The sequence below is a fragment of the Phodopus roborovskii genome, unplaced genomic scaffold, assembly GCF_943737965.1.
Source record: "Phodopus roborovskii unplaced genomic scaffold, PHOROB, whole genome shotgun sequence".
In the NCBI taxonomy this organism is placed as follows: Eukaryota; Metazoa; Chordata; class Mammalia; order Rodentia; family Cricetidae; genus Phodopus; species Phodopus roborovskii.
Window position 1 is genome coordinate 6,581,659 of NW_026126598.1, and position 23,881 is coordinate 6,605,539.

Sequence of the window (23,881 nt, forward strand, 5' to 3'; positions counted from 1 at the left end):
GGGGGGTATTTTAGGTTGAAAGTAATCAAGGGTGACACCAGAAATCAACCTCTGGCTCTCACACATACAAAACATACACACTATACACAAGGAGAGCCATATAAGGCAAAATACAGGCTAAGGGAATGGCATGAGTAAGGGAGGGACCGGCATGAGGCTCGCTTTGTCTGAGCGAGCAAATCACTTCACAGACCGAAGAGGTCAAAACCATTAAGAACCAGATACCAGTTCCGCCAGCGCCTGGTGAGAGAGCGCTAGATGACAGCAGGCATGGGATGCAGGAAGGCAGTTGACAAGAACTGGCTAAGGGTAGCTATTGGGTCTAAAAAGAAAGATTGAAGGCATTGGCTTGTCAATCAAGGAGACCAGTACTGCAAGGAAGCCCCAAGGGAGGGAGTGGCTTCACTTTATATAACATACATGGAGCTAGGGGTGTGGCTCAGTAATGGAGAACCTGACTGGAGTAGTACAGTGAGGGGCTAGGGTGGGGCTCAGTTGGTAAGAGGCTTGCCAAGACGGCATGAAATCCTGGACCTAATCAGCAGCATCCCATAGACCAGGCACATCATCACACACCTGTCACCATAGCACTCAGGAAATGGAGGCAGGACTGTCCAGCGTTGGGCTACACTAGAAACCAGAAGCCAGATCATATCACTTAGGAAGCTGAGGCAGGAGGATCGATCAACTGTGAGTTTGAGGTCATATTGACCTACACAGAAAGACCCTGGGGGGGGGAGGGAAGGAGAGGGAGGGAGGGAGAGAGGGAGGGAGAGGGAGAGACGGAGACAGAGAAAGGAAGGAAAGAAGGAAGACAGAAAGAAAAGAAGAAAGAAAGAAAGAAAGGAAGGAAGGAAGGAAGGAAGAAAGAAAGGAAGGAAGGAAGAAAGGAAGGAAGGAAGGAAGGAAGGAAGGAAGGAAGGAAGGCAGGCCACAAAATGATCCACTAGAAGTCATGAATTTATCGATATTCCTTGTAAATAAACAGACCTTGTCTCCATAGCAGCCTTAGGGAAGCTGACCATATTTACAGATAGAGTTATTGAAACCAGGAACAATGTCTGCCTGGATATCAAACTCTCGGGCACACAAACCTGATTTCCCATGAGAAAATCTAAGAGTGAATCTTCCAAAATCATGGTTGCTGCCCCCAAACTGCAGGTAATAGTGATTCCTAGATACAGTGTCTTTCCTGAGGGTCCTATTGTCCTCCTATAACGTATGCCCCAGTATCACCTTAGTTTCATTAGTTTTTAGCTTTCCAGCCATCATTAAGTAAAATACGGATTACTTGGGCTTGGGTTTGGTTGGCAAAATGTTCCTTGTGCAAGCAGAAGGACCTCTGTTCTATCCTCAACAGTCACACAAAAAGCTAGGTGTGGTACCATATACTTGTAACCTCAGTGCTGGGAGGTAGAGACAGAGGATTCATAGGGTTCACTGGCCAGCCAGTCCAACATACTGGGCTCGTTCCACGTTCTGTGACTGCCTCTCTGTTAACAATGAAGTAGAGAACAGTGAAAGAAAACAGTCAGGATTGACCTCTGACCTCCACATACACATGAACACACATGTGTGCACATGTGCATACATATACATACCTGTGATAGTCAACTGTGACAATCTGGTAAAGCACAGTTCTGGGTGCATCTGTGAAGAAGTTTCCAGAAATAGTAAGATTGTAAGGACTCTGAGCTAATCAAGAGATTCATCCCTGGATGGATTTATTGTATGGCAGTATGGCTGGGATGGATTTAAACAGATAAGGTAGGTCCAGTTGGAGAAAGTAGGTCACTAGAGGTACATCCTTAAGGCTGCATCCTACCCTGGCCCATTCCTGTATCCTCCTCCTATGCTTGCATCTGCTAAGACGTGAGGACCAATCTCCCCCATGATGTCCTGCTCCACTGCATGGGACCAAAAACCATGGACTGAACCCTCTGAGGCTGAGTGAAAAGAACTCTCTCCTGCATCTGTTTTCTTTCTTTCTTTTTTGTTGTTTTGTTTTTCAAGACAGGATTTCTCTGTAGTTTTGGAAGCTGTCCTGGAACTAGCTCTTGTAGACCATGCTGGTCTCAAACTCAGAGAGATCTGCCTGCCTCTGCCTCCCGAGTGCTGGGATGAAAGGCGAGGGCCACCACTGCCCAGCTCTGCATCTGTTTTCTGTCCACTACACTGTGAAGAAATACCTCTGCCCCACCCTCCAGCCACCATGATGTTCTGCTAAAGTGAAAGGAGTCACGTAACCATGATTGAACCCTCAGAGACTGTATGTCAAAATGAATACCTCCCTGTAACAGTGGTTCTTGTGTATTTTGGTCAGAGTGATACAAAAGCAACCATTCCAGTTTCCAAAAGAACTCTTACCTTGTACAGTTTTGGTGCCCTTTATCTAAAATACTAGGGATTGGTAGTACATACATTTTGGAATATTTGAGTAGAATATGACAAGGGCTAAGGAGATGACTCAGTAGGTAATATGCTTGCACAGTAGGACCTGAATTCTGTCTCCAGGACATATGCCTTCAAAATTAGGTATGGTGGCATACACTTGTAATCCCAGCTATGAGGAGGCAGAGACAGAAGGATCCCTGGGGCTCACTAGGATCAAGAAAGCCAATGCAGTGAGCCCCAGGCCAGGGAGAGACCCTGACTCAAAAAAACACTAAGGTGGATGGTATCTAAGGAATGATACCCAATGTTGCACACTGACTTCCAAATGAAGACATAACTGTACATGGGCCCTCACCCACACACTTTCACCTGTACATACACACAAAGACACATGTATGCATGCAAATGCAAATGAATGTACCACTTGAACATCTCTGTACCACTTGAACATCTGTAACCCAAACTCTAGAATCTGGCATGTCAATCTCTCAGAAAGTGTTGGATTTGGGTGCTTATGACATTCTGTATTTTCAGACTTTAGATGCCCCAACCTGTACTGATAAATTGTGAACCTCCAGGCTGAGGTAGCTGGGGATTGGAAGTTCTTTCAAAAGTTCCCCCATATAAACAGGAAAGTCAGTCAAGCATGAGAAGCAATAGCTTGCTACATCCCCTGCACTCCAGTCTGTGTTCAATCGTGTGTGTGTGTGTGTGTGTGTGTGTGTGTGTGTGCAATAGCACAAGGTAGGAATTAAACAGGAGATGTTGTCACTCTGGAAAAAAGTGATTTGTTTCCTTTGCAAGGAGACCATAATTTAAACCAGCTCACTACACCATCAGAATAAAAAGAAGCCCAAGGTACATTTGATTTAACCCCCAGAGAGGAAAGCCTGCTGTATGTTTACAGTATATTCACATCTAGAAGCAGCAAATAGCCCATGTTCTATTTGCATACACACACAGGACACTGGTAAACACAGGGGAACTTCCTCAGTCACCCTCCACCACATTTCCCGAGACAGGGTCTCTCACTGAACTCAGATCATTGGTCGGCCGGCTACACTGTCTGCTCAGTATCTCCAAGGATGGGCCACACCCACAGCACCACACCCAACTTTCCCATGGGCACTAGGGATCCACACTCAGGTCTGCCTGACTTTACTGACTACGCCATTTCCACAGCCACCAGAGACAGGTCTTCGTGTCACATAGGAATCAGAGGGAGCACAACAGGAAAAAACAACCAAGGACAAGATGCCCACCAAAGACCTGTCACCAGAGCACCTCCTTCCTTCAGCTAAGCCCTATACCACCACCACCCCCAAAGTTTCCACAACCCTCCCAAGACATCATCCCCTTCTGGGAACCAAGTTTTCACCACATGAGTCTGAGGGAGACACATCACACTCAAACTGTAACAGCAGCCTAAGTGATGTTCATTGGGATGAAGCCATCAGGAGGCAGCCTCATCCCCTGTATCTAACAGTGCTCCACAGTGGCCCAGGCCAATTGCCAGAGACTTGGCTGTAAGACATCTGAAATTCTTGGCTGGCCTAACTTCCCCGTAGTAATCAAGTAATCAGGTTGGTGCTCACAGTCCAGCGATGGCAGGTGAATCCAAGACTTGCCAAAAAAAAAAAAAAAAAAAAAAAACCTTGTTACCCATTTTTATGTCTGTATAAAGCCTTTAGTGCAGTGACTGGTACATTAAACAAGTGTTCAGTAAGTGCTCTCTGTTGTCACCTTTATGACTGTTAGTGTTGCTATCAGCACCTTCAGCATTGGGACTCTGCTACTTCTTAGGTTTTGAAGAGAGAAAAAAAGTCCCCTTGTTAAGCTCGAGGATACTGCCCGTCTGCACCAGTGACTTGTTGCTATACAAAAAGTTAGTGGCTCAAACTGAGAGCCACATTTATTTTGCTTGTGAATTTGCCATTGGGTCTAGAGTTGGGAGTGGGAACATCTGGTGTCTAGACTAGATCACTTGGTATCAGCTGAAGAGGCTGGGGGATCTGGGAGTTGAAGTGAAGAGTAGTTAGCCTGTTTGTCTGGCGAGTGGGCAAACATAGGTTGGTTCCTTGGGGAATCCCTCTCTTTCCTGGTAGACTGTCCAACATGGCTTTACCAGAGAGTTTCCAGAACAGAGGTTCCGTTATCCTTCATGATCCAGCCTCAGAAGTCATGAGCATTCTTTCACTGGATTCTGTTCAGTACTAGTTAAGACACTAAGGCCAGAACATAAGTAAGTAGAGGAGGAGAATTAAATGCCACCTTTTGATGGCAAGAATAACAAAGAACGTACAGACAATGTTTTGAAAACCACGGAAAAATCACTTCCCATTCCTTTAAGTCTACTTCCTAAAGAAGCAGATCTGGAGGCTGACAACCGATTCAGTGGTTAAAAGAGAATTTGCTGATCTTGCAAAAGGCAGAAGTTCTGTCCCCAGCACCAACAGCAGGTGGCTCACAACCACCTGTAAGTCTGTTTCGGGGAATCTGATGCCTTCTTCTGGTCTCTGTGGGCACTGTGCTTACATGTACACACTCACACACATGTACACATGAAAAACTACATTTTCTAAAGATGCAGATATGATCACTTCTAACCATCATTTACACTGAAATACATTCACTCATTAAATACATCTTATGTATTTATTTAGTGAATCTACCTGTGCATGTGAGTATGTGTCCATTTAGCTATGGACATGTATGCAAGTGCATGTAGACACATTCATGGGGAGGTCAGAGGTCAACTTTGAGTATTACTCTGCCATCCACGCTGTCTTTTGAGGCAGGGTCTCTCACTGACCTAGAGCTCACCCATTAGGATAGGCTGACTGGCTAGTGTCCCCCAGGATCCTCCTGCATCCACATCTCCAGTTGGAAATGCAAGCATCTGCTGCCACACCTGGCATTTTCACCTGGACTCTAGGGACCAAACTGAGGTTCCCAGGCTTATATAACAAGGATGTTACTAACTGAGCCATCTGCCGAGCACAAATCTATCTTTCTGATCCCATAAATTTTCAGAACATAAACACATTTCTCCATTACCTAGATTTTTTTACAGGAAACAAAAGAGAGTTGTGGGGGAACTACTAGCATTGTTCCTTGGTGGCCGTAACTGTCACCAGCGCAACATCAACAATGCTGTTCCCCAATCTTCTACATAAAGCTGCTTTTAAAGAGATCCTATAAATTTCACTTTTGTTGCATTTATAGGGACAGTGGCTGCTCTCCAGATGGATAAACTCACCAATGCTGTGTGAGTGTGCTGGTTACTTTCATCCCTGTTGTGATCAAACACCTGACAAAAAAAAGCAGCTTAAGGAAGAGGGTCTCTTGTGGCCCACGTTTTGAGGATACTGTCTATCGTGGCAGGAAAAGCAATAGGGACAGTAGGAAGCAGTTACTCACACCGTAATCACAGTCAGGAAGCAGACAGAGATGGATGCTGGTGCTCAGCCCACTGTCTTTCTTTATTTTTAATTTAGTTAAGGATCCTAGCCTATGGGATGGTGCTACCCACGTTTAGGATGAATCTTCCCTCCTCAGCTAAGCCTCCCTACAAATGCCCTCATAGACATACTAAGAGGTTCATGCATCTCCCAGGTCATTCTACAACTAACCAAGTTGACTGTGAAGATCAACCATCACCATGAGTTACCCAAACCCAGAACTTTGTCTTGGCCTTGTTAAATACCCAAGTGGAAGTTTGAGATTCTTACATAGTTTCCATCTAGAATGTTTCCAGAATGTCCATGTGTTGAGGGCTTGAAAAGCGGACTATGGCATTGAACCAGGAAGAAATAGGACCTAATGGCTGAAACTGGGAGTGCCCCTGGAGGCATCCCCCCTCACCTTCCCTCTTTCTCATTATGCCATCCGTGAGCAAAGCTGGCTGTGTTCAGGTCATATCTCCAGCCCTTCTCTGGAACTCAATGCTATTGAGTATTCTCGATCAGGATCTCAAGAGAAACACTTCTGAAAAGTTAACTTCTAACTTTAATGAAAATGTGAACTGTGAATGTTATATCCTTTCTTGTGTGTGGGGGGGGGACTAAACAGACTAAGGTCTCCCATGGCCCCCAAAGAGGAGCAGGGATGAATAATGGTGCTTCAGAGAGGTGGGGAGACCCTGAGACATAGACTAACTTTAGAGTTGCAAGCTAAGAGTTGGATGAGGAAGACGAAGATAGAGAAGTTAAAGAAGACATGGCTGAGCGTTGGTGGCATGTGCACACCTTTAATCCCAGCACTCGGGAGGCAGAGGCAGGCGGATGTTTGAGTTCTAAGACAGCCTGATTTGCAGAGCTAGTTCCAGGACAGGCTCCAGAGCAATACAGAGAAGCCCTGTCTCAAACCCACCCCCCTAAAAAAAGAAGTCAGATATGGACATGCACAGTGCCTCCCAGCACTGGGGTGGGGATGGGGCTGACATGGGAGGATTCTGAGTCCAAGGCCAGCCTGAGTATACCTCATTTCCATTCCATTGCTGTGATGAAATACCCTGTCCCCTCCAAAAACAGTAGCTTAGGGGGTAAAGTGATTTGTTTCAGCTCACAGGTCCAGGTCCCAGTTCATCAGTGCAGAGAAGGTGAATGTGCACAGCAGCTAACTACAGTGGAAAGCAGAGAGAAATTACTTAATGCATGCAGCCTTACTCAGGTTGATTTCTTGACTCTTAGGAAGTTCAGGACCCTCTGCCTAGGGAATGGTGCTGCCCACAGTGGGCTGTGTCTTCCTTCACCAATTGACTTAAACTAAAGCAGGCATCTGGAGAAGTACGTCCAGTGTAGACAGTCCCTTACTGAGATTCCCTTCCCAAGTGATTCTAGGTTGTATGAAGTTAACTGTGCAGGCTAGTTTTGTATCAACTTAACAGAACCATAGTCATTTGGGAGCAGAGACCGTCAATTGATAAAATGCCTCCACCTGATTAGCCTATGGGGCAACCTGTGGTGCATTTTCCTAATGATTGATGTGAGAAAGGCCCAGCCCATTGTGGGTGGTACCATCTCTGGGCAGACTGAACAAGTTAATAAGTGTCCTCCATGCTGGGCACTTCAGTTCCTGTCTTCACCCCCAAGATTCCTGTTCTGCTTGAGTTCCTGCCCTGACTTCCCTCAGTGATAGTTACCTGGAAGTACAAGGGACATAAACCCTTTCCTCCCCAAGTTACTTTTGGTCATGGTGTTTTATTGCAGCAATAGAAACCCTAAGACATTGACATTTAAAGCTAGCCATTATACTGTGCTACAGAGTAAGTTCAAGGCCAGCCTAGACTACAGAGTGAACTCAAGGCTAGCCAGGGAGCATAGAATCTTGTCTTTAAAAAAAAAAAAGAGTTTAATTCAAACCATCTATTATAACCACTGCTCAGCTTTTGTTCTCACATCAAATAGCTTAAAGAGGGTAAACAAAGCCTGGGGGTTTTTACATCTCCCTGAATATTCACCTTTAGATAATAAAGGAAAAGAAATAATTCCTGAGGTTTGTATACTTTCAGAGTCCTCTCAGCCTCTTTATTCAAAAACTCCTGGAATCAGTTCAATTGCAGGAAGATGGGTAGGCAGGAAAAACAATGAAAAAAAAAAAAAGTGGATTTCAGAGAAACTTGGCAAATTAGTAAAGTTTTTAACCTTATTAAAGAGCTCTTAAATATTCTTCCCTGAACTCCACTTTTATCTCTGAATGCATTTCAGTAATTGCTGGAAAGGCAATTGGGCAACATTGGCACAAATGTAAATGTTTGCATGATTTAGAAGGCAGACTGCAGAGGCCAGAGGTTTTTGTTCTGCGGTTTTTTTGTTTTGTTTTGTTTTTTAATTGCTAATCCTTAAACTAACCTTTTCGCCTTGCTTCATCTTGGAAAACGCCAGTTTCCATCAGCCGTAATAAAGACAATGCATATATTATTTAGTTGTTATAACTGCAAACAGCCGCTCTATATTTCAGTACTTAGTGCCTCGGCTCCACAAGAAACATAAGTAGGAGTAATTATGTTCCTGCCATCACTCTATAAACAGGATGCTGGAATGCTGAGGAGAAACCTGTTTTCTTAAAGGCAGCAGCAGATTGAATACAGATGTTGGCTTTGAAATAGGTGACTTTCGGAAGAGATGGCTAAAGGGCTAAAAGCACTATTGCTTTTATACAGGACCCAAGTTCAGTTCCCAACACCCATGTTAAGCGGCTCACAACAACTGTAACTCCAGCTTCAGGGGCTCCAATACTTTCTTTTGACCTCCATAGGCACCTACAATCACATGCACACACCCACACAGAGATACACATGCATAGTTAAGAATAATAACAATAATAAACATTAAACAGGAAATAGGTGATTTTGATTCCTGCTACTTTCTACCACTCCACTTACTGCTGAAGTTCAACTCACATTTGCCAATCATACTGAAAACAGAGGCTTGGGGAGAAAACTCACTGAGTAAAGGGTTTGCCCTGCAAGGATAAGGACCTGAGTTCAATGTTCAAGATCTAAAAAGCCAAATCTGGATACAGTTGGCACACACTTGTACTCCCCATGAGGAAGAAGCAGAGAGCATCAGAACCCGCGGCTCACCCTTCAGCTAGCTTGGCCTACTTCATGAGCAACAAGTCAGTGAGAGACCCTGCCTCAAATAAACACAGCAATCACAGGAACAGCATTAAAGGCTGTCCTCTGGCCTCTGTTTATGTATATACATGCATGTCCATGTGCACCCCTCCTCACACACAAAACCAGTTATACATATACATTAAAAGAAAAATCAGGGCCAGAAAGAGAGCTCAGGAGACGAAGGTACTTGCCATCAAGCCTGATAGCCTGAGTTTGGACCCCTGAGACCCACGTGTTGGAAGAAAAGAACTGACCCCTTGAAAGTTGCCTTCTGATCTCCACATGTGTGCCATGGCAATGGCAAGTCCATGCCTGACACATAAGGACCTGAGTTCAATCCTCAGAATCCGAATCCGGATTTAAAATAAAAGTAAAAATCTTGGTACAGTGGCATACATTTAAGCTCTCAGTGACGCTGAAGCAGAGAGAGTCAGAACCCTGGGGATCACCCTCCAGCTAGTTTATTCTACATCATGAGCTCCAGGTCAGTGAGAGACCCTGCTTCAAATAAATAAAGTAGATACAAAATGAGTCTGTATGTACATACATGCATACATGTAAAAAAATGAAAAAGTAAAAACCATAAGCAGAGGTAGATGGGCATGGTGACATACACTTTTTTACTTGCAATTCCGGCACTCCAGAGGCTGAGGCCGGAGAATTATGAGTTTGACATTAACCTAGATCACAAAACAAGACCTTGGTTCAAAAACCTAAAGAGAAAAAAAAGGGGGCAAGGTCCCAAGTGCCAATAGACAGCCTATTTCTTAATAGACAAATATCCCTTTGTCCCTCAACGGCAAGACCACTCTGGCTTTGGCCCAGTTGAAACTTCAATAATGCCAATGACACAAACGTGGTTGACCATAACAATCCCAAAAAGATGGACACATGAGCTACCGTAACAATCCCAGTAATATGAATATAAAACTGAGCCTAGCAATTCCAACAGGAGGGATACATGATCGACTCTGATGATCCCACAGGATGGAAGTGCAATCAGCTACCCAAGTACTGTGGTATGTGAGCGGACAGGGGGCGGGATGCCAGGGCAGAAGTCAGAGAACAAAGCTTGCCTGAAGCATGCTGAGCATTGGCCAAACAGAAGAAATTAACAATGAGCATTCCCACTCTGTTGTGCTAATTTCCTTGCAATATAAGCAAAGCCTTTTAATTAACTTAATATCAATTTCACTTTTCTCACATTTTATTCTAATTATGGGCTGGATTTAAAGCTCACACAGCATAATTTAGAGCCCTAAAATTAACAGCTTTACAACTTTACACATGGGTGACTGCTAAGCCTGAGTGAAGGAGCTCTAGCATCATCCTGCTATAGGCTGTTGAGGGCCGATCACATTCTTGCCTCACTCCTGGCCACTTCCGCTCTGCAGCTGCTGCCTGACAAAATCTTTCACACCTCAGGCTCAGTAAGCACCAGTTGTACAGAATGGAGCTACTGGTGGGTGTCTCTAGACAACTTATTTAAATCTCCTGAGGTCCAGCTTCCTTGCATATGAACCAGCATAATGAGATAAGTAGGCTTGGTAGAGGAAATACTTTAGATGTTGTGGTTGGAACAAGTAATGTTCCTGTATGTTCATGTGTTGGAACACTTGGTTTCCAGCAGGTGGCGCTGTTTAGGGATGTTATGTAACCTTCGGGAGTTGGGAGCCTTTCTGGAGGAAGTATGTCACTGGGGGTAGGCTTTGAGGCTTTTAAGTCTGGCCTCACCCCCCCCCCCTCTCTCTCTCTCTCTCTCTCTCTCCCTCTCTCATTTCTGTGTGTGGATGAAACGTATTCTCCTGGGACACTGACTGCCAGGGTGGTGTCAGGCTCCTGTTTGCTGTGTGTTCCCTACCACAAGGGACTCTATCCCCCTGGAACTGTAAGTCAAAATAAGCCCTTTTTGTCCCTGAGTTGTTTTTCATCAAACTGTCACAGCAACGGAAGGAAACTAGAGCAGATCTCAGTAAAAAAGTTGTAGAGCTGGATATGGTGGTTGCACACCTATAGTCCCAGCACTTGAGGGGCTGAGGCAGGAGGATTGGAAATGAGCTCCCCAGTGATACACAGATGAACAAGACCTATTCTCTTACAAACTATCAAGTCAGACCATGTCAGTAACTCACTATGTTCAAGGGCAAAACACCATGAGAACCAAGATGAATGAATAATCATATCTCTGTGTGTGTGTGTGTGTGTGTGTGAGAGAGAGAGAGAGAGAGAGAGAGAGAGTTGTATTTATAAGCCAGCACTGGAGCCACAGAGACAGGAGGATCCCGGAGTTCACTGGCCAGCCAGCCAGCCCAACCTAGTAACCAGCAAGAGTCCCCATCTTAGAAGACTAGGCACTGACCAGCACCTGGGGAACCACAGCTAAGGATGACCTCTGACCTCCACAGGTAACTGCATACATATGTATTTACATATTTACATACATATATGCATGCCTCACACACAAGGGAATAAAAAAGAGAATAGACCTAAATCCCAAGCCTCCTGATTTTCCGTTATATCCTTTATACCAGGAAGGGGAACCTGAGCACATATCCTGCACCTGGACAGCTCCAGGATTAGGCCTGCTCTTTGAGCCTAGGATGGAGGCTCTTCTGGGACCCCAGCCCATGCTTACTATCAGCATGTTCCATAGTGACTTAAGGATGTGGTCACCCATCATTAGGACAGAGAATTGTTAGACATGCATGGCGAAGCTGGGGCTCCGAAGTTAGCAAGGTAGTTATTGAAAGGGAAAACTGTCGGTGATGAAGATGACTGTCATCCACATGTCACCAGAACCCGAAGATGGATGGAAGCAATTGCTATGGGATAGGAAGGTCTACCCATCTAAGTGTGAGGGCGGGGCATGAAGAGCAAAGAGGAAGGGGGGAGAGAGGAAGAAGGAATAAAAGAGGTAGCAAAGGTAATGGTTCTTCACATTATCTTTTGATCCTTCCTTTAAATTTTAAGAAAAGGGGCCAGAGAGGTGGCTCCATGATTAAACGCATTTGCTGCCCTTGCAGAGGACCCATTGAACATAAGAATTCAAGCATCCAGGCTGGGGAGTCAGTATCATGTTTGTTGTGCAAGCATGAGGATCTGGTTTTTTTCTTCAGAACCCATGTAAAAAGGCAAATGTGGCAAGGTGGTCGTGGTGTACACCTCTGATCCCAGCACTTGGGAGACAGAGGCAGGTGGATCTCTGTGAGTTCCAGGACAGCCTGGTCTACAGAGTGTGTGGCAAGACAGGCTCCGAAGCTACAGAGAAACCCTGTCTCCAAAAATCAAGTGAAGAAAAAGAAAGGCAGATATGGTAGTGCACATCTGTAATCCCAGAACTGGGGAGGTGGAGACAAGAGCATCCCTGAGGCTCAATGACCAGCCAGTCTAGCCTCATCATCGAGCCCTGGGTTCAATAAGAGACCTTGTCACAAATGCTAAAATACAAGTCCAAGGACATGCCTTCTATAACAAGACAAGAGACAGGAACAGGAGTGCCCAGAACCTCAGGAGCTGACTAGCAAATAACAAGCAAGACCCAACCTTAACAATGGACAAGATGAGGACCCAACTCCCAAAAGTAACCCTTTGACCCACATGTATGCTCTGGGGCATGCAAATGCCTGAACCCACATACAAATGCCTTATCTTTTGGGGTAAAAAGCAATTGAGGAAGATACTAAGCGAGGGCTATTATCAATGGCTGAGCCACCTCTCCAGCCCCTCACATCCATTCTTAGTCTAGCACTCTTTAAGGAACAGGTTAAAAATCACAGACTGAAAGTGGCCCAGCTAGCAAAGTGCTTGCCTGGCAAGCATGAGGAACTGATTCCATGCCCAGAGCCAAGATAAAAATCTAGATGTAGTGGTATTTACATACGTGTAATCCCAGCACTGGCGAGTCACTGGCTAGCCAGCCTAACCTAATCAGTAAGCCCTAGACAAGTGATAGACACTGTCTAAAAAATAAAGGTGAATGGAAGCCAGAGGAACAACAGCCAGAGTTGGCTTTAATACACACACACATATAAACACACACACACACACACACACACACACACACACCTGTGCTGTTGTACACACATGAATCTGCATGTGTATATACATTCACATACACACAGAGACACATGTTTCTAAGTATCATGCAAAGTCTAGGTAGGCATTGTCTACTCTTCCTATTTCTGACATGTAGTTCACACTTAGTAACAAGGACATGCCAATTCATCAATATGAGTGGCCAGCACCCTTTGTAAGGGGACTTGACATACAGTAGGGCACCCAAGATTTCCCAGGGGTCACCTAAAACTACAGATAATACCAGCTCAGATGAGAATTTCCTCTCCATATGTTGACTTATCTCCAGTATGTATTAGAGTAATAGCTAATAACGCCAATGCTGTACACTCTGTTATCAAACAAAACAAACCAACCAAGTCCTGGACTGGACAGGTGGCTCAGAGGGTAAAGCACTTTCCATGAAAGCTTGAGGACCCAAGTTCATAACCCAAGAATCTACCAAAGCCAGACCCTATGGAATATCTCTGTAGTCTCAGTGCTTCTACAGCAAAAGAGAAGGCGGAGGCAGGAGAATTCCCAGGAGTTTTCTCACATGAGCTAGCCTGACATACGCAATGAGAGACTTTGTCTCAAACAGGGTAGAAAGTGACCCTTGACACAAGTTGGCCTCTGACCTCCACATGAACACCTGTAATCACACACACACACACACACACACACACACACACACACACACACACACACACACAATGTACCTATAATTAAACTTAACTAATAAATGAAGCACACCAATAGTTTAATGATGGCAACTGCTAATAAAGTCAATTACAACAATAGACCATAATAAAAGCTATGTGAGCAGCTCAACTCCCTCCCTCACTCCCTCTCCCCCCCCTCCCTCCTCTTCTCGCTCTCTCAAAACTTCTTATTGTACTGCTGATTGCCAATGGCCTCTAGTAATTATAACTACAGAAAATGAAACCTTGGCTAAGGCTGCTGTAATAGGCTGCCATTTCTTCTCCTAGGTCTCAAAAGCGCCGCCATGGTAATAAGGGGAGAGCTGGGGCGATAAGGAGGGGAAGAAAACTGAAATCCAAGACAGCTTCAGGCAAACACATGAAAGAGAAAGGGACCACAAATTAGTCTAGCAGGTCTGTGCAACCCACGGCCCGACACAAAATCAGGAACTCCCTTAAAACATTGGGAGATTCATTTTGCAGTATTTTTGTGGCTAAAATTCTCATACATGAATTTTACAGATGCTATCACATCACCATGTCCAAAAACAGGACATGGCAGAGCCAGTCAAGATGACACCTAGCTGAAACCCCATTCGCGGAAGGGCTGAGATGGGAGGGTCATGAGTGTAAAATCATGAGTGTAAAATTTGAGACTGTATAGTCTCAAAAACAACAAAAATATTAGTCTATGGAGTTCAAGAAAATTAGAACAAAAAGGACCCTTTCTATTTCACTGGGATCATATAACCAGGGTCATACTCTTTGACCATATAGTTCTTGCTGTTTCTTAGCTTGTTCGGGAACCCCTTTTTAAGCAACCACTGTGGCCCAAGATGGAAATCAGAAACATGATGGTGAGTCAGTGCATGGGTGACTTTTAACCAGTTGATATTGCCATGCCTGCCAGGGGCATGGGTATTTATGTGTATATGTGTGCGTGCATGTGCACAAATGTGAGCAAGTGCACATGAGTACAGTGCACAGACATGTGGGTGCACATACTTATGTTTGCAAATGTGAATATGTGTACATGGAGGCCAGAGGCTAACTTTGGCTGCTGTTTGTCAGGCACCATCCACCAGGCTTCCCGAGACACGGTCTCTCACCGAATCTAGAGCTATGATTAGACCAGGCTAGCTTTAGCTTGTAAGCCCTGGATCTTCCCATCTCCATCTCCCCAGAACTGGGATTATAAATGCATGCATGCCACCACACCCAGATTTTTTTTTTAACATGGCATATGAGGATTTGAATCATCCTCAGGACTGAACATCAAACAGGGAACCAGCTAAACTACCACCCCAGCCCCCAGTCCCCAGCCCCTCTGTTCTTATTCCCAATTCATCCTGACATACCATGACCCCACTTTAGAGCTAAAAAGTGAAGTCACTGACCTAAAATCACAGCATTCCTAAGTTGACAGATCTGGAAATGAAACCGGCCCTGTCTGACACTCCTCCACAACCTTTCTTCTGAAGGTGTCTTAAAGACTCACAGGTTGTCTGATCTCAGCTGGCTCAGGGACTCTGGCCTCCCTTGCCCATGCTCCTTTTTCTCCTTGTCATTCTTCACGCTCATGGCTAAGCCTTCTCCCTTTCCAATAAGGAGTCACCCAATGTGGCAGCAAGCAAAGGTCTGGGGTGGTTGGATCTCTTCGCTGATGATGATGGCGATGATGATGATGACGGCAGTGATGTTGCTGGCTGCTTCCCCTGTTACCCCTGGGCTAGGCAGGAGGCAGCTGCTCCCCGCTGGCAGGGTGCCTGACACCCACTGCTCAGACCTGCTTGCATGTCCATGCTGTTCAAGAATGGAGTGTCCTGTTTCTCCTGAAGGAGCCAGCTCCAACCAGATGCCAGGGCTAGAGGAAAAGCACCTGGCTCCAGCACCCAGATTCCATGGATCAAGCCTTCCACAACACTTGTCCCCAGTGCCTGCTGAATGCCTAGACTGAGCACAGAGAAGGCGTGTAAGCTTGCTTTCCTTCTAGTCTCCTCTATAGTGGTTGGGTTTTGTTGTTGTTTTCTTTTGTTGATTTAAAGATTCATTTTTTTTTTTTTTACTTTCATGTGTGTGTAGGTTTCTGTGTGTGCAGGTGTCCCCAGAGGCTAAGCCTTCTCCCTTTCCAATAAGGAGTCACCCAATGTGGCAGCAAGCAAAGGTCGAGAGGGTGGTTGGATCTCTTCGCTGATGATGATGGCAATGATAGCGATGATGATGATGACAGCAGTTGTTAAGATTTCCCCAGAGCAGCAGTTCTCAACCTCTTGGCCCCCAACCCTTTAGGGGAATCAAACGACCCTTACACAAGGGTCAGATATCAGATATCCTGCATATCAGATATTTACATAACTCAGAACAAGAACAAACTTATAATTATGAAGTAGCAATGAAAATAATCTTGTGGCTGGGGGGGGTCACCACAACATGAGGGGCTGTATTAAAGGGTCACACACAGTATTGGAAAGGTTGAGAAGCATTGTTCTAGAGCTAGAGTTACAAGTGGTTGTGAGTCACCAGGCTTGGCGGAAATAGAACCCAGGTCCTCTGTAAAAACAACCAGTGCTCTTAACTCCTGAACCATCTTTCCAGTCCAGTGGTGAAGGTTTTTAAAGATGTATTTATTATTCTTATTTTATTGTGCATGACTGATTTGCTGTATGGAGGTATGTATGTGCATGCCTGGTACCTACGAAAGCCAGAAGAGGGTAAAGGATCCCCTGGAACTGGAGTTAAGGGATCCTGGGAATCAAACCCCAGTCCTTTATAAGAACAGCAAGTGTTCTTCCCACTGATCTGTCTCCCTGGTGGCCATGCAGTGGGTGGTTTTAATATGAACATTCATTGTCTTCTCTCTCCCCACAAGGAAATGTAGGTACCACTCAGCATCCATGGTCTATGTAAGATGCCATTATCTAGGTAGGAAAGAAGAAACAATGTTGGGTTTGGCTCTGCCTTGGCCTGGGAATGTCTGTGCTAGTAGAGGGCTTTATCCCAGCATTGGGGGTGGGGGGAACAGTCATAGTGATACACACCTGCCCCTCCAGCACCACAGGAGTGAAGGTAGGATGGTCAGGAGTTGCAGGTCACCTCAGCTATGTAAGGAGTTTGAGGCCAGCCTGGGCTGTTCACAATCCTGCTTTCTCGGCTCTAACCTGCAGAGAAGAGAGCAGATCCCCCCGCCCCACTGCCAACTCACTCTCTCTGCCTGGAGAATTTTGGTGCACAGCCCTTGGGTTACCTGGGAATGTTTTCGTTTTTGTTTTTTGTCCTTCCCCCTCCCCTTCTTTGCAGTTTTAGACTTCAGCTCCGTCCACTCATGTGGCTTAGAGGCAGGAGCAGGGTAGGTAATTTTGACTTCTCTCTATTTCCGCAAAGATTTTTCAATTTCTCCAAGCAACCCAGCTTCTATTCAATATCCTTCTGAAATCTAAATTTGGAAACTAACTCGAAATCAATTGCATTTCCTCTTACGACACAGCTGCCCAGGGCTGACAGGGAACAGGGCCCAAGCTCGGGTGTTCCCACCTCCAACTCACTGTGCTGGGGACTTCGGGGGAGGGGGGGAGCAAGGCTTGCACAGGCCCCCTCCCTCCTCCTCTCCCCACAACTCCCCACAAGGGTCCTGGAAGGAACAGGGACCATATTTCTAACCCTCCCCTCTGCCCTTCTCTCACTGTATCGCACCAGCTAAATCTAACAATATCTCTATTTCTCACCTTTGTCATCTCTAAAATGAGAGAAATAAATAACTTCCTTAGAAAGGGACAGGAAACCAAAAATCACGTACCGCATGACCAGGGAATTCCAACAACGAAATCCATGTCTGGGTCTCTAAGAACCATCAGGCAACTGCGTTAACAGATTTTAAGAGTTTTTGCTTTCTTCTGTATGGTTCTTACAAGATTTTTCCAGATGTTCTATGAGCTGATTTCATACTTCAGAATAGAATATTAAACTATATTCATAACATACAGTCATGTACCCAAACATACAGATAGTGGCTAGTATCTAACCTGGTATAGTGGCTAACCTTACTTCCGAGCTTCTTGAAGGAGCTGGTTCCTATCATTCAGGAAGGAAAAGACTAGTCTAACTTCAAGATAGTACAGGCAAGGTGGGGGAGACAAGATGGCGAGGGGAAGATGGGGGAGACAAGACAAGAGAGGAAAGATGGTTTAGACAAGATGATGGGAACACCATGGTAAAGGCGATGTGTCAGAAGGAAGAAAGCATTTGGGCAGATGCCACAGTCAAGATGGCAGAAACAAAATGATAACGGACAAGAAGGCACAGGCAAGATAATGGAGGCAATATGATGAAGACAAGACAGCTTTTTTACACTCAGTCTTCCCAGCTAGGCCCTTCCCACCCTCTCCCTTCACCACACCAACCATCCCAGCCTTTGCAATCTTGAGGTTATTTTCTCTGTGGCTATCATTTCCGTTGTAAAACCCAGCTCCCATCCAGCTATCAATAAACCTCAACTGCCCACCATATACGCAAGGCAGAGATGGTAAGAGACAGGGTAGGATGTAAAAGTCTAAAATAGGGTTCCAGCCCTTTAAAAAGCCTAGAGTCACTTCAAGACTGTTAAACCCACCAAGGCGTAAGACCTCCAGCCAAGACTGCAAAGTGATCCTCTCTAAAGCATTGAGCAGCTCAAAGCAATGGAACTGTTGCCCACAAACGTTCAACAACCCTCAGTCACAAGCACCATGTCTGAATGGATGGATAAAATTGAGGACTACGCAATGAAATCAGTATAACCAGCTCTTCTCAAAGGCTAAGTTTCAATGCGTAGGCTACAGAGCCAAAGGTCAATGAGAGATGTCTCTTGGCAAATAGGCAGAGATGATGCCAATCATGAGTACAAAGATAAAGATCCTCAGAAAACGGCTTGGGCAGATCTGTGATCCTAGCACTGAGGTGGTGGAGGCAAGAGGATTAGGAGTTCAAGGTCATCCTTGAGAAGTTTCAGGCTAGCCTGGGCTACATGAGATCTAGCCTCAAAATAAGCAAAAATGATCAAGCAAACCAAAACCCACCCAGAGGGAGGTGAAATCTCCATGAATTTCTCCTGCTAGACCCAAGAGACCACAGGAGGGGTTTAAGTAACCTGAGCGAGTTTTGTTCATTTATTTGTATGTCTTTTGTTGCTCTGGAGGGCAAACTTGGGACCTTGTATGCACTAGGTAAGCATTCTACTACTTAACTATATCCCTAGTCCAGCTCCGTGCAACTTGAAAAATGTTAGAGGAGTTGGGTATGAGCTCCTGCTATGTGCCCAGTGCCCCACTGCAGCTGAGAAATAAGGAACCCTAAGTTCCTAGTCGCCTTCTTTGTTGCCAGTAGCAATGGGTGGAGACAGGGTACACAGCATGAGCCCAGATGAAGCCTTGGTCCCTCCCCACCCCCCACCTCCTGATAGAGCAGGCAGCCAAGTATAACAGATGGAATAAGCAATCCTCTAAACAAGAACAGACAAAGCCTGGTGCCCCTGAGGGCAGGGTGGAGATGGGGAGGGTCTCTTTCACATCACAACTTTCCTGAGCTCTTATCCTCCAGGTTGCATGTCCCTACAAATCACCCACAGTGTCCGGGAAGACAGATTCTGCCAAGTCCCGGTTTGAAGTCATAGCTTACCCAGGAGAAGCTCTCAACTGGACATAACTAAACCAGTTTCCAGCATTCCTTTCTGAGCTCCCCACTCAACCAATCAATTTGTTCTACTTCCACCGCCCAATTTCATCTTTCTGCCCTGTTGAGACAGAGTCTCATGTAGCCCGGACTGGTCTTGAGCTCCATAGGTAGCCAGTGATGATCCTGAAGTCTTTTCCTCCTCTCTCCTCCCTAGGGCTAAGCTTAGAAGTTTGTGCCACCACTCCTGGTTCATGCATGCAGTACTAGGGATGAAACTCAGGGCCTCATGCAAGCTAGGCAAGGGCTCTACCAACTGATCTACATCTGCATCTCCCCAGCATGGGCATTCTCTGCAAAGCAAAAGGCTCTGAGAAAGAAGCCAGACCCAGAACCCCTTGGAAGCAAATCTTGGCTTCTGGCAAGTCCTACCCAGCCTGCTGGCTTTGTAATGTGTCTTCTGCCCTTGCTAGGTTTGGTATAGGCAGAGGAGTGTCTGATGTTCACCAGAGGCAAAGTCTCAGACCCTACTCTCTGCTGTTGAAAAGGAGTACCTAAGACATGGAACCCTGGATTCTGCATCCACATAGATCCTGCATCACATAGACCTATGCTAGGCGGGTGAGCGGGAACAGCGGCTAAGAACCTCCACCCTAGGGTAACAAGCTCTAGAGTCATTTTAAAGCCCACACTCTTCTAATTGCTCTAGACATGAACTGAGGGATTTGATCTTGTTCTGTTCATTTTGTCTTGAGGGCACTAAAGGTGCAAGTTCAAAGCCCCCTGGATATTTACAGTATGATACTAAGAAGACTATGGCATCTTTCCATGAATGCAAGAAGCTGCCCACATCCCTCTCCTGGGGTTATCCAGAAGGGAGCATCAAAGGACAAGAAAAAAACCTGTCTTCCTCAGTCCTTCGCCACTTGCTATGAGGCTGGCCTGTCACTCTCACCATTGAAGATAAGTCTGGTTATATGGCTATACCTACAGATCCATGTAGTTCATTATTTAAAACAAAACAAAACAAAACAAAAAACCTTATATACTTTAAAACTCAGAGTCTGGGGCCAATGAGATGGCTTAGTGGGTAAAGGCAATAAAGCCTGAGGAGCTAAGATTGTCCAGGGTCCCACAGTAGAAGAGGGCTGGCTCTACTGAGTTGTTCTCTGACCTCTATATGTGGTCTGTGGTATGTGTACACCCTCCCCAAATACACCACACACACACACACACACACACACACACACACACACACACACACACACACCTGCACACAGACACCTGAAAAGAAATGTGTGCCTTGTAGCCAGGAACATAGGCTCCGTGATCAACCAACCTCTAAAGTACTGCTTACTAACTACTTATACTGTACAGGCAACTTGGTTAACTTTCCCCAGTCTGGTTTGCTAGGTTCTCCTGTGAGGAAGGGGCCGGAATCTCCTTGGACTAATGGTAATGCCCTACCATTGCACATGTGGTGAGGAGCTTGTAATGTCTCCCTGGTACACAGCCAAGACTATTATCAGTCATTGCAACAGCTGACAGTTCCAGGCCATGGAAACATGCAAAAGGTTGGGAAGGGAAGAGACATCCAGACTTGTGCACCCACTATGTCTTCTTTATACTAGATAGACGATGTGACACGGTGAAGACAGCAAGTGTCCAGGGACCATCAGTCCCTTGGACCATGTGAAAACAGAAAGTTAGCCCCCCCCTCTGCCTCTGCTCTTTTGTGGTAACTCATTTAGAATGTTTTAGATGGGACAGGATCTGAAAAATGCCTCAAACCTAGATGCCATGCCTCCTTGTTTGGCGGAACTTTGAGAATGAACGCTTGCTTACCAGACTCACTGAGAACTTGCTATTGGGTTGAGAATCTCACCCTGCACCCAGGCAGAGAGGGGCGGGGAGAGTCTGCATTCTTAGTGATGCATTCAACCTTAAGGAATGATATATTCATTCAAGCCTTCCCTTTGCAAGCCATGACACCCACTTCCCTACCAGCTCTCCATCACACACCATGCACTGACAGCTATTTCCTTCCAGACTGCAGTCCGTCCTGTCTAAGCTGGAGTCACAGCAGAGACCATGAGTCACCTGTAGTGACAGGTTTCTAGTGTAGGACCAAACTTCCAGCTTGAGTACATCATGGGAAAGAAGCAGGTAGTGGTTTCTACGAGAGTTCCGGACACTGAGTTGGAATGGAAGAAGAAACCAGCCGCATACAGATGTCAGCTTAGAGTACACAGAACACAGAGAGCCAGGGAGATCATCACCCTGTGCCCCCGCACGCACCACGACCTACGGGCGTCAGGGCACGTCCTTACCATTAAGCTGCCGGTAGACTATGTCCTCCAGCAGCGACAGGCGCTTCAGGACCGCATCCTGGATGGGGCTGGCGCTGTGCGCGCTGAGGTTAGCCACCTCTGCGCGAGGCCGGATCTCGTGGAAGGCGTCTCCGCTGCGCACCGCGATAGGCCGGCACTTAGCCAAAAAGATCACGAAGCCGGCCACCGCGATCAAGTTCAACACCAACAACACTTTGACTCTCCTCAGTGAAGCCATCAAACAACACTGCCGGTCCTTTCCCTGGACCCACTCCTCTACCAGCCTCACCTGTCCGTGCAGACTCCTCACACCGGACAATAGCCAAGGGGTGGGAGGTGAGGGGGACCCCAGCTGCTGCTGCGGGAAAATGCCAATGCTCAGGCGACAGAGACCACTGAGAGAGCAGGGCTGTTGAAAATCAAGCGTGATCACTTACATGGAAAGCCTCTGGCTTACAAAAGTGTCCCTGAAATGCCTGCTCCGTCCACAGCACGCAGTCCCTTCTAAGAAGCAGCAAAAGATAAACGGTCCCAGAGTCTCTCCCCGCTGCACCCAGAACAGGTCGCCTTTGGACTTTGAACCTCGGGAGACGAGGACCTTTCAGGGACAACCCGGTGGTAGTCAGGATGCTCCAGAGATGTGGCGGGAGTGGCGCGCAGGTGCCGGGCTCCTGCTCTGCGCCCGCCGGCGGAAGAGCGCGCCACTCCTGGAGTTGCCCTGCCGACACTCTCTCCCGCAGGCGGTTGTCGTGGGGCTAGGATAGCGTTCTTTAGCACAGGACCCGTTCCTCCGAGTGGGTGTCTTTGTTCAGCTCACCGGCCCTCTCCATCACTCCGGGAGAAGGAAAAGCCGGCTCCCGGTGCCCGCATCCTCCAGGCTCCGCAGTCACGCTCAAATCTCAATGACTCTCTCAAAGTGGGGGGGGGGGGGTGGACGGCAGGAAAGGGGCGGGAGCAGGGACCTAGCGCTACGTCCTCTCCGCCCCCACCCCGCCCGCAAAACTCACCAGTGCGCACAGCGCCACGGGTTCCCGGACACGTTCCAAGTCCCCACTCGAGCCTCTGGGGCCTGCCGGACACACTGGCCTGTCTCAGGAGGTGGCGCGTCGCGAGGCTGGCCGGAAGGAGGAGTCGGACCTCCAAAGTCACACCAGTTGTCTACACGCCTCTCTAAAGCGGGGGGGGGGGTAGGGATGCGCGCTGGTGCCTCCACCTCCTGTCACCGCGACCCGTGCAGCTTGTCCCAAGCCCCCAGGGGAACCAAGATCCGAGTGTCCCGATCACCGGACGCAATGACACCGCGGCTGCGGCACTGAGAGTACACACGGTCCCCCAGGGGGATGGTGGGGTAGACTGGAGCAGCTGGGGAGACAGGAGGGAGATGCTCAGGTGGCGACGGAAGGCGGGGCACGGTCCCAAGGGGTGCGGCTGAGGCGCCGACTCCTCCTCCGCGGTCCCTTGGTCACCCTCTTCCCCGAGAGACAGTCGCCACCGCCGCTGCCACCCGCAGGCTGCGGAGCGCACAGCTAGGGGAAGCTCGCCCGCTCTTGCGCGCGCACCCGGAAAGGGTGGGGGTGTCTGGAGAGAGTGGGGAGCGCGCGGGACCCGGGAGCAGTCAAGTCATGTTGGCTGCTAAGGGCTGCGAGGGACCCTTGGGGTTCTCAGTGCTCTCTAAGCAGGCGGGTTTGTTCCATCCCAGCAGACGAGGAAGACGTCCCTTTCTCTTGGCTAAGCCGCTCTGCTTAGCTTGGCCCGGAATGGCTAGAGGGAAAATCTGGCCTGGAGACGCGGATTCCGCTACTTTCGGAGCCAGGCCTTGTGTCCTTTTTGCTAGGGCCCTCGGAGATTTCTGGCTATCCAAGTTGATGCTTCTGTGCTCACCCACACTTCTGTAAACATCAGCAACACTGCTGGGTCTCCACAACCACCTTTTCCTGAGACCCAAGAACGCCAATGACTGAAATCCGAACCTGCCCTCTGATTCTTTCATTTCTTAGGCCTGAGAAAGCAATCAGGCTGACAACAAATAAGAATCAGCTGAGTGAATTCAGGGACTTCCACTTTACTCTTCCTATCCCACTAAAGTTTGCTGTTGGTAACTGGTTGGTTTTGTTTCCTTGGTTGGGCTTCTAATTAGG

At 47.0% G+C, this 23,881-nt stretch overlaps 1 protein-coding gene across 1 annotated transcript in view; it reads right to left on the reverse strand.

Annotated features, from left to right (window-relative positions):
- Positions 1–23,488, reverse strand: part of Galnt17 (polypeptide N-acetylgalactosaminyltransferase 17) — a 384,262-nt gene extending 360,774 nt beyond the window's left edge. The window contains exon 1 of the mRNA XM_051204994.1: positions 21,744–23,488. Within this exon, the coding sequence (XP_051060951.1) occupies positions 21,744–21,981 (238 nt within the window). The 5' untranslated portion in view covers positions 21,982–23,488. The remainder of the gene's footprint in view (positions 1–21,743) is intronic.
- Between the last annotated feature and the right edge of the window lie 393 nt (positions 23,489–23,881).